The sequence below is a fragment of the Acipenser ruthenus genome, chromosome 12 (genome assembly GCF_902713425.1).
Source record: "Acipenser ruthenus chromosome 12, fAciRut3.2 maternal haplotype, whole genome shotgun sequence".
NCBI lineage: Eukaryota > Metazoa > Chordata > Actinopteri > Acipenseriformes > Acipenseridae > Acipenser > Acipenser ruthenus.
The window spans coordinates 35,711,564-35,739,120 of record NC_081200.1 but is presented as its reverse complement, the minus strand read 5'-3'; the positions used below and the strand labels follow the sequence as shown (position 1 = coordinate 35,739,120).

At 38.8% G+C, this 27,557-nt stretch overlaps 1 protein-coding gene across 1 annotated transcript; it reads left to right on the top strand.

Moving 5' to 3' along the window:
- On the top strand, positions 1-25,712 carry LOC117417289 (ZZ-type zinc finger-containing protein 3-like). Its single transcript, XM_034029325.3, has 12 exons — positions 1-144; positions 10,475-12,039; positions 15,954-16,092; positions 16,725-16,872; positions 17,041-17,165; positions 18,392-18,463; positions 18,696-18,797; positions 19,699-19,794; positions 20,139-20,288; positions 23,364-23,498; positions 23,847-23,947; positions 24,293-25,712. Exons 2-12 carry the CDS (start codon positions 10,538-10,540, stop codon positions 24,435-24,437), a joined length of 2,715 nt encoding a protein of 904 aa, XP_033885216.2. The 5' UTR covers positions 1-144; positions 10,475-10,537; the 3' UTR covers positions 24,438-25,712.
- The last annotated feature ends 1,845 nt before the right edge of the window (positions 25,713-27,557 follow it).

Genomic DNA, 27,557 nt, shown 5'->3' with positions numbered 1-27,557 from the left:
TATGCTACAAGCCGCAAGCCCTTTTTAGCCACAAAAAAAAAAGCAAGCGCTGTCGAAAGCGGCGGGATTGTGGGAATCTGTAGAGCCAGGGGATAGAAAACATGGCGGCGGCCGAGAGCGCTGCGAACCCATTGCGGAAGTGAGGTAAGTGTAATTCTCCCTCTTTAAATACCATTTTTCAAATTAAATCATTGTGTCGTCCACCTCGAAACACTCTCCGTTTAAAACTACAACTTTGACCGGGCTCGGGGTTTAGCAGAAAGTGTTTTACTGGAACCCTCCGTTTTAAACGTGTGTGTGTGTGTGTGCTTCAGGAAAGTTGTTGCGCTAAACAATCGCCTACCCCCCTCGCTCCCTGCGTGTCTCTCTCCCTTCTCGCTGCACCAGTCATGATGATCAGGCCATCTGGTCACCGCACTGTGTTAGCAGAAGGGCACCCGTTTTTGCAGATTACATATTCTCCCCACCCCAAGTTATAGCTGTAAAAGAAAAAAGCGAATTTCGCTTCCTAGAGTTAAGGTAGAAAAATATGCATCCTTGATTTGTGTCAATGTGGTGCACAGGAGGGTGCGACTAGGCTGTGCACTTTCCATTTATCTTTGCTTTTAATTTTCGAATTGAAATAATGCTATGAAACAAAGGAGGGGGGCACTGTTGGAGAAACGTTTAATTTTTTTTGCAATTGGAACATACTGCTGCTAGTTTTCTGACTCGCTTTCCGTAGAGCGCTGGTTCACCAGAGTATTGTGGCCGGGTTGGGTGTGCACTTTTCGGGCTTCATTTCCATGCCAGTTCCCTGGATTTTCTCTTAGCTGCTAAGGCCCTCTTCGAGCACCATAAAATGAGAAAAATAGTGGCTAGGCAAAATCAGATCAGCTTAAAAACCGCTCTGTGTACAGGAATAAGAATAACAAGACAGGGTTTTCTGTCCTTGATCTGGGTAAATCGATATCATTTGTTTTCAGTTACATTGTGCGGTGGTGCAAGCTAATTTCGGTTTAGTTCTAAACATCGAGTTTTTCTGTCTATCTGCAAGGGCCGTGGTGATACGGGTATTAAGGAATACAAGTATAATGTTATTAAATTAGTTTTAATTGTAATGGGTCATTTCAGAAGAGGAGCACATGTCAATTTAAAGTTCACGTTCACCACGCGCACCAGCAGCACTGATGCAGGAAGTTGCTACACGTGCATTTTATTTTATTTATTGAATGTACGAATTCAATATATAGTATTCATATTTTAAAATATTAATAAAATGGCAAGTTGGAAAAATATTTTTCCAGCACAGTTTTCGTTGTGTGACGCCCTCCCCTTAAATCAACCAGAGATCAAAACTTTCACTGTTATTTTCACGTTTACCGGTACAGTATTATAGTGTTCTCATTTTGAAGGCTCGTTTTACACGGTGGTCACTGATACCGTTATTTAACTCCGGGAGTAGGAGAACAACTTAAGAACTTTTTTTTTTTTTTTTTTTTTTAAACCTAACATTTATAAGGGTGTGTGTGTCAACGTTGCATGTTATTGCTCAATATACTGAATTCATCTTTACAGTTTATGGAAACATTTGAAAAGCATTTGACCATAGAGATATAGTTATATTTTTTGTCTTCTGATGTGCACTTAACTAATGAAACCCTCTGGGACCAGGGTACAATGAAGTAGTATGTCACCAGGCTATGTTATTTTTCTTAATTTCTTCAAGAGAGTAAAAGTCTAGTCTCAGTGGTTTTATGTGCACAGGAAAGTAGTGAAGATTTTGAATGTCTAGTTTCTTGTGTGTCCTAAAGGCAATGAGGAAGGGGGTTGTGTCTGACAGAACAACAAAAGTATGCAAGTGGTGTCCAGTGATGCAATATTTTTTACCTATGCCTACCCACAATTCAAAGACAGTTGCCCTTTTCACCTATTGACCCCACATAGATTTTAACATTAACATTTTAACATAGCAAAGACTTAACTACAAAGTAACCCCCCCCCAAAAAAACACAAAAAAAAAAAACACATACACATCAAAGTATATATTGAGATGTTTATATTTATGGTTGTAATTGAAGATGCTAGTGGAGATACAACTATATACATATTGAACACATTTTCAGATAGGTGTTTTTTAAATAGTGTATTTCTTAAAGGTTCATTTAACAACAAAAAAACAGGAACCTATTCGTAACTTTGCCCAAAATTGTATGGTTTTTTTAAAAAAAAAGCACTAATGCAAAATGGCTGCAGTAACGTGAAAGCGAGTTGTGCTTACAATTGAAAAAAAGTTGGAAATGCTTTCACTTCTGGAAAAGGTCATTACCAGGGATAAAAGATCACAATATTTTGGAATTGTAAAGAGCGCTGTGACTGGTATTAAAAAGTGTGCTTCAGAGATTTAAAAGTTTGCGGTCTTTGATAGTAGGAGTGGGATTTTCGAGATCTTTTGCTCAAGTACTTGAGCATTACAATTTCCGAGTACTTGAATCAAACGCCGCTCTCCTCTACATGCTGTACTAGTGTACATAAACCTCCCAAACATGGCCACAAGGCCTATTTTAAATGCCAAACTAACACACAATCAAGCAATATATTCATTAATTAATATAACGTTTTCCTTCTTGTGCAGTTAATTGTATATGGTCGAGTATTACTAAATAATGTAAAGTATTCAAATTCACATATCCACGCAACATTACATTAAATTGTAAAAAGAGATGCTTGGCCTACCTGTTTGAAGCGTGTCTCAGGTGTCCTTTACTTTAGTGCAGTAGTTTCAACATGCAAATAAAAATCGTACTAAACATAAACGGCTGTTCGGTCCAAAAGCTTAGAGAACAATTAATAGAAAAAAGCCTTCCACCTATGGGAAGATTGGGGAATGGGATCCACGAGTCTGTGGTAATTGCAACGTTTTCTCCCTTTGAAAGTTTTGTATGAACAGCTGCAGCACGATTTTCTTGAAGTTTTTCCAGCCTCGCTGTTATTGTTTTATGTGTCGGCACAGTATTGGAATAATCTTACATAGATTTCAAAACTGCTGCATTCACGATTCACACACACTGTCCTCATAGGGGATAACGTGATCACGCCCTGTTCGGCCAAATCTATAGCAAATGTTGTATGGATGTTTGCTTTTTATTTCAAAGAGAAAGGGACTGCTACATCCAAACAGTTATTTTGTTTCATGTGGAGGAGCAGGGACAAAATAACAATTAATTGATAAAGAACGACCCGCACTCTCCGCTAAAAAAACAATCCGAAGCACTGAAAAGTACAATTAATATTCCTTTATTTCATTTTTGATTAAAACTATCTTCTATATCCACCCTGATTCAGCACGGAGCTGCAGTCAGTAGCTCCATCCACAGTAATTCTGAATGGTGAAGCATTGAACTTGTGTTTTTGTGGTAAGGCAATTTTGTTTGGCAATTATTTACATACCACGGTTTTCTCGTCCGGGTCCTCAAAATACTTCCTTTGTTTAGAAATGCCATTTCAAATATAGAACAAACTCAGAAAAAATGCTTGTCATTAACGTTATTACCCTGCCGTGGAATTGATACCATACCACGCCTACTACAGGCATGAACAACAATCAGGAAAGCTACTTGGAGGCAATTGCCAAACCCCTTCCTTTTTTATAATATCCGTCCTTACTGTGGCACGAGAGCAGTCTGATACACGACAGACTACTGATGATAAATTACTAAAATTAATATATATATATACAGTCTCTGTTAAGGTAATTTACGATTAAGGCTTATCACCGGGATTGGCTCAGAATGCTTTGCAACAGTCGTAAAATATTCGCTCCTTGATGATCCTGACATGGTACAGTACGCTAGTAATCTGGGGTACGTGGGGAGTCACAAGTGGCATAGATTATCCAGTAGAGAATCCTATAATTGGCTAATTGACTAATTGTTTGATGATGAGCGCTGCTGTTTTTAGTACAGAGAAAGTGTTGGTGGTTAGGCATGAGCACGTTAAAAGTGATACGTTAGTTGACAAGAGAAACAGATGCTGTAACCCATTCACATACGGGGTAGTGTGAGCTGTGCCAGACTTCCTTAATGTGTGGTGTACTTGCATGTCTTTATCCCCACAGAGGGGGACGAGCGCAACATACAGCAGCCTCTCCATCAACCTGTTATACTGCCTTTTTCTGGGAAGGACAGTCACTGTTACAGTATGACATAAAGGGTGGTCTTGTACTTTTGATATGGTTCTCTCTGGGACTGGGTTCATACTTGGGTTTGGATAACAGAGGCTTTTGTGTTATATTGCACCCAGTTTAAAAAATGTCTACATGTTTCAAAAGTTGTTTTACCATGTGAATATACCTTGCAATGCAATCATTTAACAAAAAACCGTTTGAAAGAATGAATCCTCTTCCTATAATTGAGATTTAATTTTTGTGGCAGCTATTAACAGGTGCAAAGTGACACAAATGCAGAAGTCTCTATTTAACCAGGTGCCTTCGTGCCATCATCCAATTTATTCTGATTGATAAACCTGTTGTGGTTGTCTGATACCATTTCTTATTTTGCTCCAAGTTCTTTCTATACATGGTCAGAATGCATTAACGTATCGTATTTCATGATTGTTACACAAGCAGTGGAAATGTAAGAACCACTGCAAATTCCTGGAATAGCAAGTGCTTTGTTTTCGTGGAAAGGAAAGGAAGTAAGAATGAATATCTTTAACACAGCAGGGTTTTTTTTGGTTTTTTTAAATGTACCTCAAGTAAATTGTGTACGAAGAATGATTAAAATCCAGCTCTATACATTTGATTCAAAAAACACATCTACAGTCTCGAATTAAGTGTACATTGTTCAAAAGCTAAACTGAAAGACGATAATAGTATAGCTCTGTAATTAATTAAATCAGATCAATGCAGAAATACTTTTATATAGGATTGTAACAGGGGAGATCTCTGCTGACTGTCTGGTGCATGCATGGTTCTGCAGGAAGAGGGCAGCAGCCTCGTAAGATCCACCTGTCAGTCAAAGTGAAGAGGGTGTGTTGGCTTTCCCTCTCTCTGAGTGGCTGAGAGGCGGGCCTTGGGGGATTGCTCAGCCCATAAGTACTGTGCTCGGTTATGCATTCGGGTGGCCAAGATAGGGGTTACCCAGAGTGTGAACGAAACAGACAAGCACGGCTGAAGAAGACAGCCAGCCTTAAATAAAGAAAATTATAATTAAAATAAATTGTTACATACCCAAGGGGGACATGTGTAAATAGAGGGGAACCTTGGCCGCTCCAGTGCATAGTACATAGCATAGGATGGAGACCTGAGCTGACCGACTTAGCGGCAGTGGAGGCACTGCATAAGCAGCACCTTTATTTTGTAGTTTTATTACTGTGTTTTATTTTCCCTTTTTCTTTACCTTTTGTTATTTTTTATTATGTCGGAGCACCTGTGAGTGTGCCAGCATTTGACTGTTTACCTGTATTGGTATTACTGTGGCCCTGTTTACCGTTGTCGGTACTCAGGCCACGGACAACAGCGCCCTCTGCGGGCTAAAATAAATCAAACAGAAAATAATAAAACTGGGCACCAGTGCAGTGTTTTCAACTAAGCCGTCTGTCTCCCGTGTGTGTCAGTGAATTGCCCACCACCTTTCCACAAGGATTTTAAAAACAGAGGCAGCCAGTGACAGCTGTAGGTAGAAAATCTACCCTTGCGTGTTTGTGCCTACTTAAGTGTGCTAGCTCAATCTGGACCATTAACATGGCATATTTAACTGTGCCTATCACCTTATGAATACACCTTTTGTCCTGATCAAATGCAACAGATCACAAAGAGCAACCCAAGGTGTATAGCAGGGTAGCAACATGTTGTAAGTGACAGCACCACTGGTAGTTAATGAGAGAGGACAGAATTAGAGAAGTGTGCCAATTTGATTTAGTTGTTGTCAAAACTCTTGCAGCATTGCACACTATCTGCAGTTCAGATAAGTGTTCAGCTGGCATGCAAACAGTGCACTGCAGTAGTTCTTTGTCTTGTAATGTCATCATGATACATGGTCATTAAAATTCTACTAGGGAACCAATTACACCTTGAAACAGAGTTATAAGTGTTTTAACCCTTTTTCATGACAAATCTTTTGTTATTTAAATTGTCTAGTGTAAGGAATTGTGTATTTTCAGAACTGCACACTTTCACTAATCTGCTAAACCTGGTTTGGATTATTATTTTTGTTTGGTTCGAGCAGACATGACAAAGAAGAATAGCTGAATTAAGAAAAAAATGTGGTATCCAGTAGGGATGTGCACGACAAATATTTTGACTATCGATAATTCCACAGCTGTTGAGGTCGACTAATCGAATAGTCGCCCCCCCCCCCCCCGCCTCCCATTCAAAATGAGACGTACATTAAATGCGAAATAATGCAAAGTGACAATTATTGCAATTGCAATAAATTCTGAACTTTATTTTAAAATACTTAGCTAACTTTGTTAAATAAACATTAGGCTATGTAAAAAATACCTTCCTATTAGGAAACATACAGAAATGCCATGACAGCAGCAATAACATAACATACCGTCAACTCTCGTGTGAGACTCTCGTATTTTGCAAGCAAGTGTTATTTTTTTACCGATATTGTCACAAGCTTTTCCGTTAATTACAATTTCAAATGAACTATAAAAGGTTGTGACAATTAAAAAAAAAAGTATAATTTTTATTCAATTATTAATTTAATTTTCATTCAATAATAGTTTAGCAATGTGAGCTGCGAGGCAAACGCCTTAACATTAGCATCCTTGTGGCAATAATGTTTTCCGGTCATAACAGCGAAATACAAAATGCATTAGACTATCTAGCTAGCTAATTTATACAATCCACTTAACTAAACGATTTACTTTTCCTACGTTTTCAAACCACACACAACATGCAGACTACCGGTCTACGTTAAATCAGATCGGAAACATACCTGTGCGTTCGAGTTCCAGTGAATAAAAAATAAATAGCCTGTATAGGCAACAGCTTGCTATGTATGTAGCTAGCTTAATAATATTAATAAATAAATGAATGAACAAAAAGGCCTGAGTGGCATTAACGCACTAGCCTTCCATGGAAGCAAAAAAAAATCCTAACTAAAACTTTAGGAATAGTTAGGCTAGCAATGTCCATTATTATCATCATGTTCACTTATTCTTGTTTAAAAAAATCAGCATGTCTATCAGGTCCGGCAATACTGCAGCAGACGGTGCTCAGGCAGAGTTGTTTGTTTTTGTTTCAACTTCAGAGCCTCAGTAGCTATTGCACTGTGATGAAAATGCGACACAAGACGGCTGGCCGCACCGACTACATTATGTATAGCACCAAGTTTAAAGCCATCGTTGAAGGCGAGCTGCAAAGTGTGTGCAAAGCACAAATTCGAGCCCCATTCAACAAACTCCGAAGATGATGTTGCTGGCATTGTCGTGAACACAGGCAGTGATTTCCCCCCTAGTTAAACCCGAATGGTCTACAGCGGTGTTTAACACATTTGCGAGATTCTCTGCTGTATGCCTCTCTGGCGTGGCGCGAGTCTGTAGAACTACGTTTTTCATTTCCCAATCCTCGATGAAATGACAGGTTATTATGACGTACGACTCGGTATTCAGTGCAGTCCACGCATCTGTAGTAATCACCACCTTCTCAGCCTTTGACAAGTTTCTGCGGACAGACGCTGCGGAATCGGCATGCATTTTTTTCGAGTCGAGTGGTAACTGTTTTAGTGCAGGATTTTTCGTGCATGGATTGTGTATTCAGGTTCCACAAATTTCATCAACTCCCGAAATCCCTCACCTTCAACAAAACGTATGGGAAGCATGTCCTTTGCCACCATATTAGCAATAAATAAGGGCTGATGTTTTTCAGCACGTACGACGTTGTCACACTGACGAGGCCTCACCGCAAAGGATGCAATGGCGGTTTGTTGCGGTCCTCTTTTCTTTTCTGTCGTTGCTAGCGTCACAGAACGGTGTTTGTCTTTTAGGTGGGTTAACATACCAGTTGTAGATTTGTGGTAGTTTAATTGCACTGCACATATTTTACACTTAACAGTGTTTTCATTTACTTTGTCAGAGTATTTCCATGCTGAACTTTTCTGTGAGTAAGCCATCGTTAGCCGAGGTACGTTCTAGTTTAGCCAATCACAGACAAGAAATAACAAATCCCACCCTCCAGTCAATCTTCATTACCGCTACATAGAGAGCCAATCAGCAGTACAGCCTTTAAAATAAAATCAATATATACATTTTTTTTTTTTTTTTTAGCTTTCGAATGTTGGATTCACTTGGCGATAGGTGCCATCGTTATCGAATAGTCGAATGTTCGACTATTCGGTCTCACCCCTAGTATCCAGAGTACCTATAAAACACACGGTATATCCTGCGTGCGCTTGCCAGTGTGCGTGATGTTTTGTATTTGTTGACCAGGCCCAACTGTCATCGCTTCAGGGCAGGGTGTAAGCTGGGAAAAAAAGGGAAGTGAACCTGTTGGATGTAAAACAACTAAAACCAAAGAGAGACACAGATGGGTTGTAGACAATCGATACAGTAGCCATTCTCTCTCTATAGGCAGCAGATGGTCAATTAGCCCCTGGTGACATCATTCGTTTTCAGTGAAAAGGAAAGGGTTACATCAGGGATGTCCAGTCACGGTCCTGAAGGACCATTCCACTCCATGTTTAACAGGCAAAATGATATCATTAACTACTTCAGGGTCTGGATGGAGGTTTAATTGGTTCAATTAAACCATTTAGAACAGGGTTGGAACAAAGACCAGGACAGGGCCAACTTTGGACACCCCTGGGTTAAATGTACTAAACCAATTACCACTGCAGTGGGATCTGTAATTCAATTTTATTCTGTCCTGCAACCCTGTCTGAAGCCAAGCTTCATTTACTGAAACTCTGGAAGAGGCCTGCATTTGATTGATCAAATAATACATCATGGTGGATACCGTACATTGGCATTATTTATACCAGTATCCTAAATGTTTCTGAAGAGGGAAACACATTTTTAAAAATTGCGGTGCTTTCAGTTTCCCCCGTCAATTAAACAGAAGTAGTAATTAGGGTCCTGCCCCCCCTTTTTTTAGTATTTAATTAGAAAAAGCATTACTTTGAACTTTTCAACCCTATTGTGGTAATTCAGAAAACAGCATCAGATTCATTAGCTTCTGTGATTCTTGTGAAGGTTTATTATTTCCCAGAGTTATTCTGTGGGTGGGATTCAGGGCTGTGCAGAATAAAAAGAGTAGTGCAGGGGATGGCAGTAGCCTTGAGAAGCAACAGCACAGTCACTCTCTGTGCAGTTATTGCAGGCAGCTTCTGTGTTCCAGACCTGAGGGCAGCAGCATGCACACAGATTCTAGGAAATATGAAAACGCTATGAATAAAATGCCTTTCATCAATGGTTTATGAGGTGGAGGATGGAAGGGATTGATTTATATTTATGCCTGCAGAGGACCCTGATTTATAAATGCATGAATACAGTGAAACAAATCTTTATTTCTTCGTGTATTATGATGTAATGTACTGTAGTTGAGAGAGTTGTATTTATACATTGAATATGATTAGCACATTGATATGTAGGCATATATACGGTATGCAAAAGTTCCATCCCAATATTAGGAATTGCGAATATTTCTCTGTTCAATATTCTTTATTTCCTTGGCACAGGTTTGTTGCTTTTGGTTACCTCATTAGAATACAGAGCTCAAAGACACTTGCTCAAAGTACCCTGTGGTAGTGATCTCGGTCTCTAGTTCCAAGACACTAACCTAACTCAAAACAGTTCAGCAGTGCATAAGGTCTTCCAGTTAAAGCTACAGTAGCATGCAGTACAAACAGAGTACAAAGTAATCATTTTTTTTTTTTTGCTGTATTCATTCTAACAACTAATCACATTAATAAAATAATCTAAACACTGCAAATACTGTAACCTGGCCAAAACAATAGGAATAATCATTACTGGCAGGATTGTTCAAATGATAATGCTGTACACATCCACCCCCCCCCCCCCCCCCCCACACACACACACACCTGCTTCTCATGGATTGATATTTCTTTCCTGGAGCTTTGCTGAATTAAGAGCTTATCTCCCCAGCAGACCTGCATTGCAATCTGTTGCATTCAAATAAATTAAGAAAATATTCTGTGAAAATATTGTGACCTCTTCATTCCACATAGACATGATTCAGTATTGGATTTCTCTTTCAATTGCTGCATAAATTAACCATCTTGTGTACATTTTCCTTGGTTCCAAGGTTGTGTCATCCAGCATGTACAAATACAGTTTATGTTTCTTGCTCTTGCTGGGACATTACTGCTGTCCTTTTTCTACTAGAATGATATTGTTTGAGATACAGTACCATAGTATTAAAATGACTGAATATGTATGTGTAAAGATTAGGTATGTAGGTTTGCATGCTTTTATAGTGTTTATGGCAGTTTTTGATTTACCCTCTCCCCTGATTTTCTGTTTTCAGGTGTCCCTTAACAGCTGCTGATGACAGGACCATGATGAGGAGATTCTAGGGATTTGCCATAGTATGGCTGCTTCTCGATCCACACGTGTTACAAGATCATCAGTGGGGATAAATGGTTTGGATGAAAATTTTTGTGGTCGAACACTGAGAAACCGCAGCATCGCCCACCCCGAAGACACCTCACCCATCCCTCCTCAAAGAGCCAGGTCGCCCAAAAAAAAGCAGGACTGCCTGCAACCTCTACCCAAGGTGACGAACTCTGGGAAGGTCTCTGACTTGAAGCAGCAGCAGAACGCCCGCGAGTCATGGATGAGCCCCAGAAAGAGGGGCCTTTCCTGTTCTGAGAAGGACTTCCCTGACAAGCAGGCAACGGAGAACTGTGAACGGCGGCATTCGGAAGGGGTGTCTCCAGTGTTCAAGCGGGTCAAGCGCTGCTCGCGTTCTGGGGAGCTGACAAGTTCAGAGGAAGACTCTCCGGTCAATCTAGAGAAGTCTACCTGCAGTAAGGGGTCTGCTGCAGAAAACGATGAGGACTCTCCTGGCCCAAAACGAGCTAGACGCTGTCTTGTACTGGATGATTGTGACAAAGGGGAGATCAAAAAGGTAGATAGCCCTGTGGACAGATTCGATCGCCCTGTGTTTTCTGGCGAGGCTCATCAGGCTACAAATGGGCTTGACGAGCAAGACTTGGATGACGTTAACTGTAGCGATAAACCAGTTGGTTCTTGCGTGTCCGCTGACCCAACTGGGACTGGATCCCTCAGTGCGGGCAACAAGACTTTGGCGCTGCTAAATGGCAGCAAAGTGAACTCTGCCCTCGATCCTGATGTGCCTTGTAGAAACTTACGTTCTGAGCAAGCAGAGCTTGATTCTCACAGAGCAGCGGGCAGCAGCAGCCCGTCTGTCGTGATTAGTGGTTGTTTGCAGCAGCCGTTGGCGGTCTCTTCATCGGAGAACCCGTCGTCATTCAGGGAGCCAGAGGAAGAGGTTGATGTTGTGGGGGACAGCGGTAGCTCATCCAGAGAGTGTGTTGTTGAGAATACCAATGGTGGCCTAAGTGCTGTACAGGACAACAAACCAATCTCAGGGGAACCTGAGCCACCTCTAGGACTGGACTGTGGTTTGGATGAAGTCGCGTCTTTCATGGAACCTCAAGAACATAGATACACACTGAGAACTTCACCAAGAAGGGCTGCCTGCAGCAAGGGGAGCCCTCATAAACTAAACTCCCCTTCCAGGGACAATGGGTCAGTCAGAGAGGAGAAGGAAAGCCCATATGGTAGCAATGTACAGGCTGAAACTAAAGCTGATGAGGAGCCTTGTGGGAAAACACACAAGTCTCATCATGAAGGGCAAAGCACATCCAGTGACATCGCTAGGGAATGTTTTGGGGAAGGAATGGATAAATTGGCGGCAGAGTCAGGGTTGTCAAACAGCAGACTTCTGACACCTGCCAAAGAGCTTGTGAGCAGCAGCAGCCATGCCACAGAGGAAGATGAGGATGAAGAGGACCCTGATGTCTATTTTTTTGAATCGGATCATTTGGCATTGAAACATAACAAAGAGTATGTGTAATCTACATTAGTATATTATGGAAGGGGGAAGAATAATTTTTGCTGCAGTTTGTAACTTACTGCATCATGAATAATCCCAAGTCGTGACGTGTTTGTTGCTATAACAGTATTTATTGTATTGCCCTGCAAGAACACGTCCATATCTCACCATTAGCGTAACAGGGTGGTGATGTAATTTATTCTGTAATTATAAATTTGCGGTATCAGCTAACATTTAGTTTGCATTCATTTATATACCTTTGCTCCATCTATGGTAAACCATTTTTAGTTTGTGCTTGCTGTCTTTCAGTCTCAGCACATCAGCCTACACAGCTGTACTATCCTACCACAAGGCTTTTCAGTTTCTTATAAGAATTGTCGGGTTTACTACTATTTTTATTACTGTTGAATATTTCAGAAATGTTGTTAGCTTTCCTTGTTAGATTTAATGGGGATTGGAAAGAAAAAAAAAGATTGCTACAATAATGTGTGTTTTTGTGCTCATAATATTTACATATTTCTGTTCGACATACTGGTAGGTAACTCCTGATTTTGATCTCTGGCTCACTTAGAGGGTATAGGTAAAACACAGAAAATATTAAGCAGTGGGTCTGTGTGTTGGCAGCTTTGTGTGTGTGCCCACTTAATCTTTGTGTAATTTTTGCTGAACCCCCTTTACACTGTTTAACATAGTATTGCGAGCATCTCAGAAGCTGTCTTTGTGATAGCTGCTGTCTGGCACTGTGATATTATCTAATGAAAATGCTTCATAGCTTCACCAGTTCTGTTTTATACCACTGCTGTTCAGTGTTGTTATTTGTTCAGTTTTGCCAGTAGATGGTACTAAAACACAGGATTTGCTTTCTGGCCTTTCAGTCGGCAATACTCTCAGCTGCACACCAACATTTTAGTTGTATATTGTATTTTACTTAACAGTATATGGGTGAGTACACTGTTTTTATATAATTGATTCGAAGGAGTTTCCACGTTATCTAAGAACATTTTAGGCATATTTAACAAATATTTTAAAAACCGTAAACTCTCGCTAGTCCTACACCCAGTCAGATGTTTCTGAACTACCCTGAATTATGTATGTTGTTTGAATGATCAGGAGCCATGAGTTAAATATGGATCCTCGCATAAAGCTCCACGATCAACTCCTAATAGTAAACCTACAGACTCAAGTGAGGCTTATTCACGCTGTGTTAAGTGTGATCAGTTTAGGGCTTAAGCAGGTGCCTGATTGCTCAGATTCTTGGCTTGTGGAAACTTCCAGTAATAAAACGAAACCAGGGGAGTTCTGAAAACCAGGATCGAGTGCCGGGCTCATGGAAGTTTCTAACTCTGCTGCATTTACTCTTGGAGGTTTACCAGGACTGAATGTAGGAACTCAATAGGCCATGAACGTGAAAAGCAGAAATGTTGTACTTCAACACAGGCAATACAGAACAGAAACGGTGGGCCATGCTGCAGCTGCTTTAACTAACTATTTAACAGTAGAGCGAATATAGAGTAATGTACTAATGTTTGCTTTATGGTGCGTCTTGGTTATCTTTAGCTGGAGACAAGCTGGGAGGTGTAATCCTTTCATTACTCTCTGAGCTCACTGCCTGTATGGCTGCTAGCTATGACTATAAATAGAATAGGGCATTGTGCCTAAGAAGGATTTTAATAAATAATCTGTCTTATAATTGCTAGTACAAAACCTTCTAACCCATGGGTAGATATTTCAAAATCCTTTATACAATGACTTGGTGAACAAGGCTCTGATTGGCCGAACATCATTGCAAGCAGTGCCAGAGGTCGCGTTAACGCAAAATTTTGCATCCTAGACGCAAAATAAATCTATTGCACGGGAAAATATTTTGTCTTGTATTCACTGGATGCACAAAATGGAAAGGGACGCAGACATGCATATTCGTGGTAATCTATTACACTGCAGCAATGACCATAAAGTACTTGCTTGTTTAAAAAAAAAAAAAAAAACTGTTCTGCAGTATAACCGCATTGATTAAGGTACACTCCAGTCCTGTAGGTGGCAGAAATAAGCCTCATATTTGGCTTTGCCAGCAGTATTAAGGATATTTACTTTTAGGCCCTGTCCACACTACATAACCGATCTCAAGAACCGTACTCAAAAATGTTTTAATTAATCCAGCTCAAACTTTAGCGTCCACACTGAAGTACCATTTCATGTTTAGTCGGGCGTAATGCGTACACACACTAATACTATTAGAATAGTTCAGTTACAGTTCCTAGCAGCGCAATGAACAGTGGAAATTAATACGATAGTATCCCACCATGCACTGTATTTTATTTTAAAATAATGTGTTAGGTCCATATTGCTAAGAAATAAAACAAGTATTTTGGAAAATGTAAATGCAAACACACACATACAAGTAGGGCTTGAAGTTTTCAGGTTTTATTTTTAATCAGGTGACAAATTTAGCTGATTCTGTTTCATAAGCTGTTAATTGCTAAACAATCTTTGCTTTTACCTTCATGTCTTGCCTGCGCCTAATTCTGGTCCCTTTTAATTTTATTTCAAACCGAGCTGACAAATTATGTGAATTGTTCATCCCCGATGCTACTTTTAACTCGCATTTCATTTTTGCAGTCGCCTAATTTTAAAGTTGTGCTTTTGTTATTTTCCGCACTAGTTTAACAGTGATGCCCTTAGATTTTTTTAAGCATAAAAACTAATACCTAGTGCAAAGTGTACACTGACAGCAAGTCAGTTGTCAGGCAGACTTTTTTTGCTAAGCGGTCGTCATCTTCAGGGGATTCTCATGAAGAAGGTTGCTCATCTTCATCTCAGCCATCTGCATCTGACTGTACGAGTACTACAGTGACCGAAGCAGTAATAATGCAGAAAAACACAAACGAAAAATATGTTCTTATAATTTTGAATGGGAGATGAAGTATCCGTTGCTTATTGAGATGGCAAGATGTACTGTGTGTGAGAGCTGCTGGGCAAAAAAAAACAAAAACACACATACGCACGGATGTACAGTTTTTGAAGAATCTTAGCTTAAAAGACACTGCGATGCTGGTTATTGGAATGCAGAAAAATATTAAAACACACGTAGATGAAGGCAACAAACAGTGCTTAGAATCCCATCTCGTTGTCATGCAAACACTCTACTGTTAGTATATATAACAAAGAAAAGTGTGTGTCTTTATATGTATATCTATACACGGACAGAGATTGCCCTGGAGTTTATTAGCCTTTGTGTTAAAATGTATATTTGATGGATGGGATGCAAAATTTTGCGCTGTTTGGATCTCCTTAGCCTCATCACAGAGAGAACAATAACATACACAAGCATAAATGTAACTGCAACCACAACAGCAACTAAAAAAAACATTTAAACCATTATTTTTATTTTATCCTTCTCAGTTCTTTCAAAGGTTAAAGATTCTAAAACTGTAATAATAATAAATAATAATATTCATTGTAATTTGACTACTTTTTTTAAACTTTTGCATTCAAAGATTTCGTTTTCTTACATGCTGAGGTTCTTACGGAATGGGCTATTTTATAATTGCAAAAAGACACTTCAAGGCGAGCAACATTGCAAAATCATTACAGCTGTGTGGTTAAATTGCCTACAGCAGCAGTGCTGCAATTCCAGATGAACTCGCTCGTTGCCGTGTCCTATTGAAATCCACCTATCGTTTTACTACTGGCTTAAAATGACTATTTCAGAATGTATTTTGTTCTGTAAATTATTGGACAATAATATCCAATGGAAGCTACTGAATTTGTTAAACCTACTGTTTACAGTTTTGTAATGTGTTCAGTGAATGATAAACTGCAAGTTAAATAATTCTGTCTTATTTTTGCCGTTCTGGGTATTGTCAGGTTAGATATCGTCTGAGTCTCTTTGAAGGGTGTTGAATAATGTATATTCTTCTATTTGTAGTTATCAGAGGCTGCTGCAGACCATTGCTGTGCTGGAGGCACAGCGCACTCAAGCAATACAGGACCTGGAAAACCTAACAAGGCACCAGAGGGAATCACTCAACAACCCAATTGTCTTTGTAGAGCAACTCCAAAAACGGGTACACCTGCTTTTTTTGTGAAATGTGTGGGGTTGTATTTAGCATTAGCTATAGGAAAGGTAATTGTAAGTAAGCTGTTAATTGTACGTACCAACCTGGGTGCACACACAAGACTGAGTTGTTTATTAGCATATTAGCATTTTAATATGGTAGCATAAATCAGAAGTTATGACAAGAGTTACCAGATTGATTCTGACAGCCCTCGGTAGAGATAACCACGGCTTCATAATTAGTCTTGGTGTTCAGATGTCTAGGGCTGTTTTCGTATGCAAACCCTGTGTACCCTAAAAAACTGGAATAAGCAATAAACTGAGCAAACCTGCAAAACAAGCAAAACAGATACTGTGGACAAATCTCTGAAAGCTGCTTCAAATTACACGCTTCTGTGAGCCGGTCAGTTTTTTTGTATTAAGGCAGCTTCATTTACTGTGCATGTACGCAGCATTCTGTCGGCATATTGGCTGAATTCAAGTGTGAGGGCCTTATCCATAGAGTGGTAGCTTTCAGTGTGTGTTTGTTTATATATTAACCGTTGAAAAGAAATGTACTTCATTTTTAATTTATTTTTTATTTTTATTATAGTAGCAAAATGTAGCTGTTTTAATGAAGTGAAATATCCTGATTTTCTGCAGGTTGACATAGGCCTTCCGTGTCCTCAGCGAGTTGTCCAGTTGCCTGAGATTGCGTGGGACCAGTATACCTCTGGCCTTGGAGATTTCGAGAGGGAGTTCAGAAACAAAAAGCGCCACACTAGAAGGTTACAGCTCATATTTGACAAAGGTATGAGATACAATGTGCTCGCCACAGATGCACAGTAATAAACAAATAGAGCCTTATCTGTAGCACAGGAAATGAAGACAAAAATCTGTTATTGGAGGAGAGAGGTTAACCCTACAACACATATACTGTTGGTAATCTGTTATTATGTTGGTGTGGCGTTACTTACAGTGGGGTTACCTGTTCGACCTAGAAGTCCTTTGGATTCCAAGAAGGATGGGGGGGAGTCCTCTACATACTCAGCTCTGCCTTCTAGTGATGCTCCCGAGCATGCAGCATCAAGCAGTCACTCACAGGTACAGTGTAATACCACGCTTGATGTCTGATATCAGTGTCAAAGCAGGTGTCTATGCTGTGTGTGTAAAAGGAGCTGAAGCTAGTTAAATAGTTCCATAGATATTGCCCGTCACGTACTTCTGTTCGCTATACAGGTTTCCCGTGTGCAATGTGACACCTGTTCAAGTCTTTTTTTTTTAATGTTTTATTTCCAAGGTCATTTCTACTGCTTTTATCAACTAGCTGCTTACCTGGGAAGCGCAAGCATAACACAATTGCTTGAAAGTAAAGCATGCAAACTTTGAGCCTTCTTTACTATTCAATGGGAACACACACATATAATTTTTATATAAATACACGTTTACTTTAACATGTGCCACCTTCAAAAAAGCTCCTGCAAGGCTTACAAAGCAAACAGAAGTACGTAACAGGTAGTGTGTGAGAGAATTATTGCTAGACACAGATGGTGTTATGCTTGGCCTGGTTAAACATCTGCAGGTTAGTTTTATTGGTATAATTTAAAAATGGGTCTTACTATGTAATATCTGCATCACAGTAATTTTTCATGTAGTAGTTATATTAATTAGTCATTAGATGTATTTTCCACTTTACTACAATTTATATAAATCTGTTTTCAGTTCCTACCAGAAGAGTGTAGGTGGTATCTAGGGAAACAGGTGTGTATTTTTGGCTTCAGCCTTGGGAACAGATTGAGACTGATAAGGACAGTCAATGCAGTGCATGTGGAGATTCAAAACACAGTGTGTTTGCATTTGCCTGCGTGACAATCGAGTCATTCACTGAAGTGTGTACAAGGTTGCTTTGGGGGCAGCCGTGTTTTATCTTCCAGAGTTGTCAAGCTGAACATTCACTGATCTAGCAAGAGAAAGCCAATTCCATGTGTGCTGTGATCTACCAGAAACCAACCGTGTGTAACTGAACTGACAGTCTTTTACCTTTTAGGATGGCAGTTTTTAGATATCTGGTGAATGTACATGTAACTGCTAGCTAATGACTGCAAACCTTAAAAGACAGTGTAGATGGAAGTTAGAGCAGATGGCTGGGGGCCAGGAGATGCTGGTTTAAATATACATTCTGCCACTGTGTTACTGTATGGTACTGCAATTCCATTCACCAATACCCAATAAATTAATGGAGACTCCCATTTGAAATGAATACCTGTAACTAGCAGCACTGTCAAAATAATGAAAACAATGTGTTTGCACATTTTATACTTTGCTTGCAGATAATAAGAGGAAGAATCTGTGATCAGAGTAAACCAGAAACTTTTAACCAGCTGTGGACTGTAGAAGAACAGGTAAACAAAGTATATGCTCCTAATTACCATTTTAAGGTTGTTCTAGTCCTCTGTGCATGACTTTATATTCTTAATTGGCCCTATTGCAATCAAAAACAAGATTGTGATGTATTTTTGCTTTGTCTGAAATGTCTTCTTAAATAAAGTACTGTTGTATTGGATCTATTCATTCTTTACTGTGTAATTTATATTTTTCATTTATAGTGTTTTGTGCTTTTTTATTTTTGTACAGAAAAAGTTAGAACAACTGCTGCTGAAGTTCCCCCCGGAAGAGGTAGAGTCCAAACGCTGGCAGAAAATAGCTGATGAACTGGGTAACAGAACAGCGAAGCAGGTATGCCTGGCATTTTGCATGCTCTTTAATTTAAAAATCAGCACTTAGGATCGTGGATGCATTTACGTTATTATATTATCTATAGCGTTCTCTGGTATCGTGTAGATAAATGAACATACAGTTTCTTTGTAAGCGATTTAGTATTCAGCCCTTCAAGGAGAACTGATACTATATTGTATTTTTCATCATAACACAAAAAAAAAACATTAACTTTTTTCATGTGTTAATCTGCTGTCTGCAGGACAATGGCTTGTTTAGGCCAATCTATATACTGTCCTGCAGACCTTTTATAGTGACCTGCAGAGGTGAATATTAGAAACAATAGGGCAGTAATTTACTTCTACATAGTTGTTCTTTCCCATATGGTCCTCTCACATTCTGGGAGTGAACAGTAGGTGGTGATTTATCTCTGAGAACTGCCTTAAGTTGGAAATTCCTGAATACAGATCAAGAATCATTACAGTGGGTCCTTCCAGGAGGGTATTGCTGCTGTGACTGATGTGACAAATAAACCCCTTTTTATTTGTTTTGTTTTTAACAACAGTAATAACTTTTTTATGCATCCTACAGCAGGGTTTCCCAACCCTGGTCCTGTGTCTGCTGGTTTTCATTCTAACTGAGTTCTCAATGACTTAATCATATCCATAATTGAACTAATAATGTGCTTAATTAGACCTTTTTAATTGTTTTCGGCTCCTAAAAAGTTGCCAATTTTCAAGCTACTTAAAACATTGTATAGTTAACTCAATCTCCAACTGTTTAAAAGGTGAAAATAATTAAAACGATTTAATTAAGCTAATGAATAGTTCAATTAAGCGTTCAATTAAGTAACTGAGAACTCGATTGGGAAACCCTGTCCGACAGTAATTCATTTTTTTTTTTTTTTTTTTTTTTTTTTTAGGTTGCCAGTCGGGTGCAGAAGTATTTTATTAAACTGACAAAAGCTGGTATTCCAGTACCAGGAAGGACTCCAAACTTGTACATGTACAATAAAAAGGTAATGAAGCAAAAGCAGTTCTCTCAAAGAAACAAGTACGACGACAGTTATGTGTTGGTTTTATAATTGTTCTCATGCTCTGACAGACCACAGCAGTGTTAAAACGGCAGCGACTGACATGCCAACAGCACTCCTGCAATAATACTATATATACATACCTCCAAAAACTGAGCACGAAAGCTTTTGAAACAAAAATCATTAAAGTTAGTTGGAACCCAATAGAATCATTTGTGAATGTAAGTTTTAATTTATCCAGTAATCATGTGGCAAAAAACAAAACATGAATTACTAATGCACTGAAAAAGAAACGTTACTGTATGATGATGTCGCAATACAAATTTTAGGCATCCAGCAAAAGACAACACCATCTGAACAAGCACCTGTACCGGCCGTCCACTTTCATGACCTCCTATGAGCCTCCTGTGTACATGGATGACGATGACGACAGGTCCAGCTATTGCAGTAACCTGCAGGACCTTGCAACCGAGGACTCTGTAAGTAATAAAGGCTTTTCAAGTCAGAACTGTATTGGTTTAGAAGATGCACAGTAAGTGCAATCTGCAAACATACACTCTCCCATGGCTTTCTGTACATGCTTGATTTACTTTTGCACAGCCCATAGATTAGTATGTTGTAACTTCGATTGCCTATTGTCTCTGACATTTTAAGTCTTGTGAGCATCAAAACAACGTGAGGTTTACTGTGTGATTAATACATTGCGTAATGCAACAAATTGAGTCTTTTAATGTTGCAAAGAATTTAAAAAGCTGAATCAATCTTAACAGCTGCATAATTAATTAGTATGGACTAAAAAATGTAGAACAGAAAAAGTCAGTTGTATGTTATGAATCATTTCAATGTCAAATGTAACAATACCCATAGGTTAATTCTGAGAAGTGCATTCATTTTTAAACACTGACATACTAAAAGGATTTGCTGAATGCTTTTTAAGAGATAAAAATGACTTGCAGTGGGCGAGAAGATCAAAAGTAACCTTTTTATGCTCATTTTGTCTGTCAGAAATTAGCCATGAGTTCTGCTGAAAGCACGTAATAGTTGACCTTTATGCTTAGGTAGTGATCCAGCTAACCTGACCTTCAAGACTGCTTTAATTTTGCCTAAAGCAGCAGTACAGTATGCTGTGTGGGGCGCAGATGTCTAAGCTTTGTTTTTTATAGGGATGCAATGATTGTGATTTTTGCAGCCGATTCTGATTACCAATATTCCATTTCAGTAATTGGCAGATACCAGTTCCGATACAGATTATTAATAATACCATTGTAATTTGACACTTGACTATTGATTTAAGCCTTTAGCTGAACACATGACAGATTTTACTCATTGGATGTATTTTGATAGATCATACATTTTGCCGGAAGTGAATGTAGTAAAACACTGGTAAATCAATAGCATGTGACCATGTTTACTGAACTTCAAAATGTATATACATTCACTGATGGGTGGATTTACTAAATAGGGATATTCGGAGGTTGTGCTACACTAAAACCTGCTTTTTATAAAGGCATACCTTTGGCATACCAATTCCAAATTGTACTGCAATTACCATGAAAAAGTAGGATATTACTGGGGGCTCTGGATATTTTGGAAGACTGGAATAATTGCACTACCAGTCCACTGGAGGGCACTTCAACATTAACTGTAACTCCCTGTTGTCATGGTTTTGTTCTTGGCAAGACTTTTTTCTTTTTACGCTTCACATAACTGTTGTTCAACCCATATCCAGAGTTCTGATGGTTGAAAGTAATAAAGTTCTCTGTCGTCTGACACCTGACATCATGTCGGCCTTATTTATGTATTCCATTTCTAACTGGATTCTTTTTGGATCATTCTTATAAGATATACACCTTTCTAATGTGGTTTTTGGCTGCTCTTCATGGTGATGAATGCCTGTACTTGTTGGTCAGATCTGTGGGTGTATTGCAAAGCGATGTGGTGTGATGCAGCTGGTATTTTAACAAGCCAGGTGGTGCGGTGGTAATAAACTTCATGGTTCTGTCTGTGGAGAACAGCAAAGTGTATCTAGTATATGGAGCCTCTGCAGAGGTACTATTCCCTCGGCACCAGAACTCCACCGGAAGGTTTGGTGAAATTGGCCCTGACCGTCGAGTGAGCCACCAGAAGTCTCTGTCCTAGCTAACAGTAGAAAGAGAGCATTTAAATGTTCTGCAGTCTGTGCTGCAGTTATTTGACTGCTTTTAGTTTGATCCTAGGCTGAGAACTTTCGAAGAGGCAGAAGGACACTGTGGATCTACCTAATTGGGTTTTATTTCACGTATTTACCGTAAAACTTCAATGAAACACCTCCGGCGTTTATTTACCATTTTTGCCAGCAGACCCAGCGATTATTTGAGACCGGCTATTATCTTAGATCAGTAGCTTCACATGCTTCATGCAGTCATTGAGAAGCCGCTAACATACAATTTTGTAACATATAACCTTGTGTGTCAGTGGGAACTAAGTAACAGTTTTGTTTTATAACAAAATTACATTGTATTGTACACCCTCAAGTATAAAGCAAAAGTATTATTACAGTCTTTTTATATGCACTGGTTAACAAGAATACGGTATGCAAAACGTTGAAAAATGAACAAGCAGAACTACGAATTTGTATTTAAAAATGGAATTAGATTTACCATTGATGATGATGATGATGATAATAACAGTTAAATCCACAAAAGACAGTCCTGTAGATATCAGAACACAGGTGTGTTGGCTACACTTACAGCACAATAATAAAAAAATAACTTCTAAAATGTTTTTAAAAATGAACAATAAAAGCAATAAGTATCATTATCAAAAATAATGTATTATTTAATCTCAAACTTTGTTAACAAAACACGTTAAAATACACCAAGAGGTTTGTATCTGGCCTACTTTCAGTACGCTTAAAATTATCAAAACTTTTAATAATGTAATAACTGCATTAAACAAATATGCATTACATGTAGGCCTACCTTATTTATTACTCCTCACTTTCATTGCTGTCACTTATTAGCAGTTCATTACACTCAAGCTAATCCTTTGCTTCAATGGCAATGACAGAGACCGGCGTTTATTTACAATATTTGCCAGCAGACCCGGCGCAATTATTTGAGATCCGGCAGTCATTTGAAGTTTTACGGTATGTATTTTAAGTTGCTGTGTTGCATATCAGAATGTTGATTTCTCTCGTTTCCTTGGGAACCTTAATAAATGCGCACATCTCCCTTGTGGCCTTACTGAGACACCAAGACTGACAAAAATAATGTATGTAAAAGATTCCAGTGCACACTGGTAGCTATGCATGCAGTACACTGTTCCCTAGTAAACTGTGTTGAAAAATCCCTTTATTTGCAGATTTCTCTGATTCCTTATAACTCTGTGTTGTGTGTGTGTGTGTGTGTGTGTTTTTTTTTTGTTTGTTTTTTTTTATAGAAGAGCGATCCTATCCGGCTTGCTCAAAGCACTGTGGTATTGTGGGTGCAGTCAATTATCATTCTCGTCTGGCTGAAGAGCAGATGTGATCCTGTCAGGCTTACAGACTGTATAACTAACTCTCCCTTTAACAGGATGAGGAAAGCATCCCAATTGAATACCGGCATTTGCCAGAGTACAAAGAGCTTCTGCAGCTTAAGAAGATGAAGAAGCTGAAACTCCAGCAAATCCATGCTGAAAGCGCACTGGTGCAACATCTTGGATTTAAGGTGAGCTCAGCTTTATTGCAGATATTTATGTCCAATTTAAACCTTTTCCATATTGTGTTCCAGTTTTTAATTCTGTAGTAAGACGCACTACATAGTGTACAGTGATGTAAATGTATTAAGTAGTAGTTATTATATATTTTTATAACTTTTTTTTTTTTTTTTCTTCAGAACAACCTCCTGAAGAAAAGATACTATTTTAAGTTATTTATTCAGGTAGTTGATAGGCAATGTGTGCATTATTGAAAGCTATAGTTTCTTGATGTGAAATAAACACCTTTGTGGTCATTTAAATTGATGACCACTGGCAGCTTGATTGACACTTAAATGTCGTACAAATCTAATTGACAGTGTGACAGTTGCGGAGTGGAGCCTATTCAAGGAGTCCGGTGGCACTGCCAAGACTGCCCACAGGATAATTCTGTCGATTTCTGTGATGGCTGTTCAGACTGGTGAGTTGATGGCCATTAAAAAGACATTTGATTAAATGACCGTGAAAGATTGCATAATTTCTTGCTTGCATTCCTTTCAGAAAATTTTTTTTTTTAAACCTGTGTGAAATTGTAGTTGCATTCACTAAAACTCTTATTTAAATAGTCTTTAAATAATGGCTTGGTTTTGTTTTTGCCAAAGTGACTGTAGAATCAGTCTGAAGTCTGTGGCATAATACGATTAACTGTTGTGGTTTTTATTGGTAAGTGCCCAGGTCAACAAGCAAAGGTTGTTTATTATTGCAAAATAATTTAAACTTCAATAACTTGCAGCATATAATGCATTTTTTTGTGTTGTGTTGACAGCTTACATAAAACAGAAACCCACAAGCCAGATCATCAGCTGGATCCCATCTATCGAGCAGATACCTTTCTTGACAGAGACTACTGCATGGCCCAAAACACCGGCTACAGTTACCTTGATCCCAACTACTTCCCTGCGAATAGATGACAGGGGCAAAGCGGACACTAAGACCATCGGGCTTACCATCCTCTTCTGGGAATTTACAATGGAGCTCCATTGTAGAAGTTCAGTGCTTGGATCGGAAGAAAAAGAAAAGCTGGTGCTGCTCGGTGCGGATGTGTGTCCACCATGGCACTGCAGCTTTCACGGGTGTCCAAGCCAAACCTCGCCTGTGGCCGTCGTAGCAGTTATAGGTCTCCAAATATCAAAATACAGAGGCAAACCAACATTCCTTACACAATAGAAATGAAAGAAAAAGGTGTCTCTTTGAACCTTTTACAATGCTGGTGAACCTGGAGATGATCAGCTAACACGTGTAAGGGTTCAGTTAAGCTCACAATCTGGTAGACCTACTTCACTGAAAATGCTTCTGTGACAGAGTTGGTCTATCATCATAAAGTAACATGATATATAGATAGGTGTCTGTAGATTTTTGAACCAGTGAGATATCTTGCCGTTATGTTGTGAAGTAGAGATTTTGGCACAGGGACAGGCATTTTGGTTCATACTAGGTTTTTAACCAATCAGTGTTTGCTAATACAGATCTGTTCTTAAGATGGACCCTGCAGAGGTCTCACCAGGGAGCTGTATTCACTAAAAGCTGCTTAATCCCTTTTTACATTTTTTTTTTTTGGTTTTTTTTTGTTCACTAAGCAATTTACCTACAAACACAGAAGCACTACACCAAGAAACAAGAAAGGAAACCCTGTGTGACATTGTTTCTGGCAATAAGTGCAGGGTAGAAAAGCTAGTCATCACTCAAGTTTCTTTTTGTATTATTATTTTTTGTATGTGTAATGTTGTAATCATGTGACGTGTACAAAATATGGTGAAAAAAGTAGTCAGTGGTAGTAACTGTGTAATGTTTCTTCACGTAATTCCAGCTCTAAACTAAATTACACAGCCTCTCTGCCTACGCAGTAGGAGTTGTCACGGCAACTTGATCGCAAAACTGATGGCAAAAATACTCATCCTGTATTTAAAATAAATTCCCTAATTTTGCAGTCTGCACAAAGTCCATAAAAGAATGTATTTTTATGATCTATTTAAAGAAAAACAAGGTAATTGGTCACAGCAGTGAGCAGAGGTTCACGTGCATTCTTTTATACAAGTAGATTTTGTTGTGCTTCAATTAGACCGTTTTGTATGGTTTGGATTTTTTTTTTCTGCTTCAGTATCTGTGTATACAGTATGTTCTTAAATAATGTACAATTGTCAGGAGAACTGTGGAAATAAAACTGTGGAAATAGTCTTTCTATAAAGCATGAGTCTGCTGGGTTTTTTCCCTCTCCGTTATGCAGGGCAGGGTTGAATACCTGCCTCTTATTAATTGCACGCATTCAGCAGAACAGGATGTCATGTACTGTGCATGATACTTCAGCAATGTGAATGTTTAAAATCCAAAAAAAGAAGTTGCCTATTCAGTCATTAGGGAGTGAACCCAAGTTACTGCTGTTGACTATAGGCACTGGTAGTGGTTATTTTTAACCAGTTTAGGCTAACTGTAGCTAACTAATAAAATTTAAAATAACCCCTCTAATTTATCCACAGCTTTTTTTCCCTACTACTTAGAAAACAAGTGATGCAAGCCAGAGCAATAGGGTTTGCACTTCTAATAGTGAGAACTGCATTCCTATGCTGTTTTGTGTTTTAACCATTAACACTTTTCATTTAAAACATATTTGAATCCTTTGTCACTGTAAGGTGTACGCAAAACTTAGAAAAAGCTAAACGAATGCACACTGCACAACATCAGATCGATGCATTATTCTAAGAGCTAATGTGTCCAGTTTTAAATAGAGAAGCTCCAAACGGTTAATATTTAATTTGTTAGATTTCTTCATGTCTTCTGGATGAACTCATGAAGGGCAGTAACTCACAAGGCAGTAGGAGTTTGTTCCTTTGTGTGTGGTGTTTTTTTTTTTTTTCCCCCACTATTTGTTAATGTGTATTTTGACCAACTGTTTTTGTAACTTTCTTACAGATTTTATGTAGATTTGGTGTTTATATAAAATTCCAAGATTAAAAAAAAAGCTTGTTAAAGCAGACCCTACTTCACTTTATTGTATTAAATGTGTTAGTTTTACAAAGTGGTGAGAGTTGTTAAACTAGTTGGAAGATAAAGGTCACGAATGGAGTACTTTAGAGACACCCACAGCTGCTGCTAATTTAAACAGGCAAAAGTGCTTTCCACATGGCTTGCAAGTATTTGGGTTTTCAGTTCCTATATCCGTGAGTGCAATGAGGTGCACATTTCCAAGTTCTACACCAGTAAATTAAGTCCGACTTATCAAGCAGACTCCACAGGGGATTTGTGTACCAGACTTTTGGTCGTCTCCCCAGATAAAAATGCCACCTACTGCTGTGATGTGATTCTATTGGAGCAAAACCAATTTAATTTTCTTTTTTTTTTACGTTGCTATAAATGGTATTACTGTTATGTTTGTCCAGACATTCTGTTCAGGTTTTCTAAAAAGCAAAACATAATACAAATTAAAAGAACAGAATAATGTGAAATCAATATTAAGGGATTTTAATTTGTAAATACGGCAAAGCGTAAGGGCATTGTTTTAAAAAAACAAAACAAAACCAATTCTATTTGTGGTGTAATTGGTAAAGGAGTGTACGTCAGTGAGAGAGGTGGTGTTTGGGCTGCTGTTTTCGCAGACTATGGCAAGGAAGGGGAGATCTTCAGACAGGAATGAGAAACGGGTTCTCTGAAAACCCTCTAGGATTTGGTCATTAGGAGGCTGGAATGGCTCCCTCACCTGATCCTCTTATACAGATGATCTTCACAGGCTTTGCAACACACATGCAGGATAGTAGAAATGGTATTGATTAGGAGATGGGTTGGTATTTCAAAAAAAAAAAAAAGTGCCTCTGCTACATGTGGTATGACTAAGTGGGGAAGATACTTATCTGTGTTTCTATTATTCTAGTCTACTGGTATGTTTGGATGTAACAAATAAAGAGTGCTTCAAGAGTAGACATTTTTTTTTATTTTTAAATCTGCAACAATGTGAAATGCATACTAGTTACCATTCAGGCTGATAAGCAGTGCATCTGCAAAGTACGACATGCAAACAAAAGGTGTATGTTTTCTAGAAG

Coding starts and splice junctions, on each gene's coding strand:
- LOC117417289 (XM_034029325.3), top strand. CDS start 10,538: ATGGCTGCTTCTCGATCCACACGTGTTACAAGATCATCAGTGGGGATA. Junction 16,093..16,724: donor TAGAGCAACTCCAAAAACGG/GTACACCTGCTT, acceptor GATTTTCTGCAG/GTTGACATAGGCCTTCCGTG. Junction 20,289..23,363: donor ACCTTGCAACCGAGGACTCT/GTAAGTAATAAA, acceptor TCCCTTTAACAG/GATGAGGAAAGCATCCCAAT.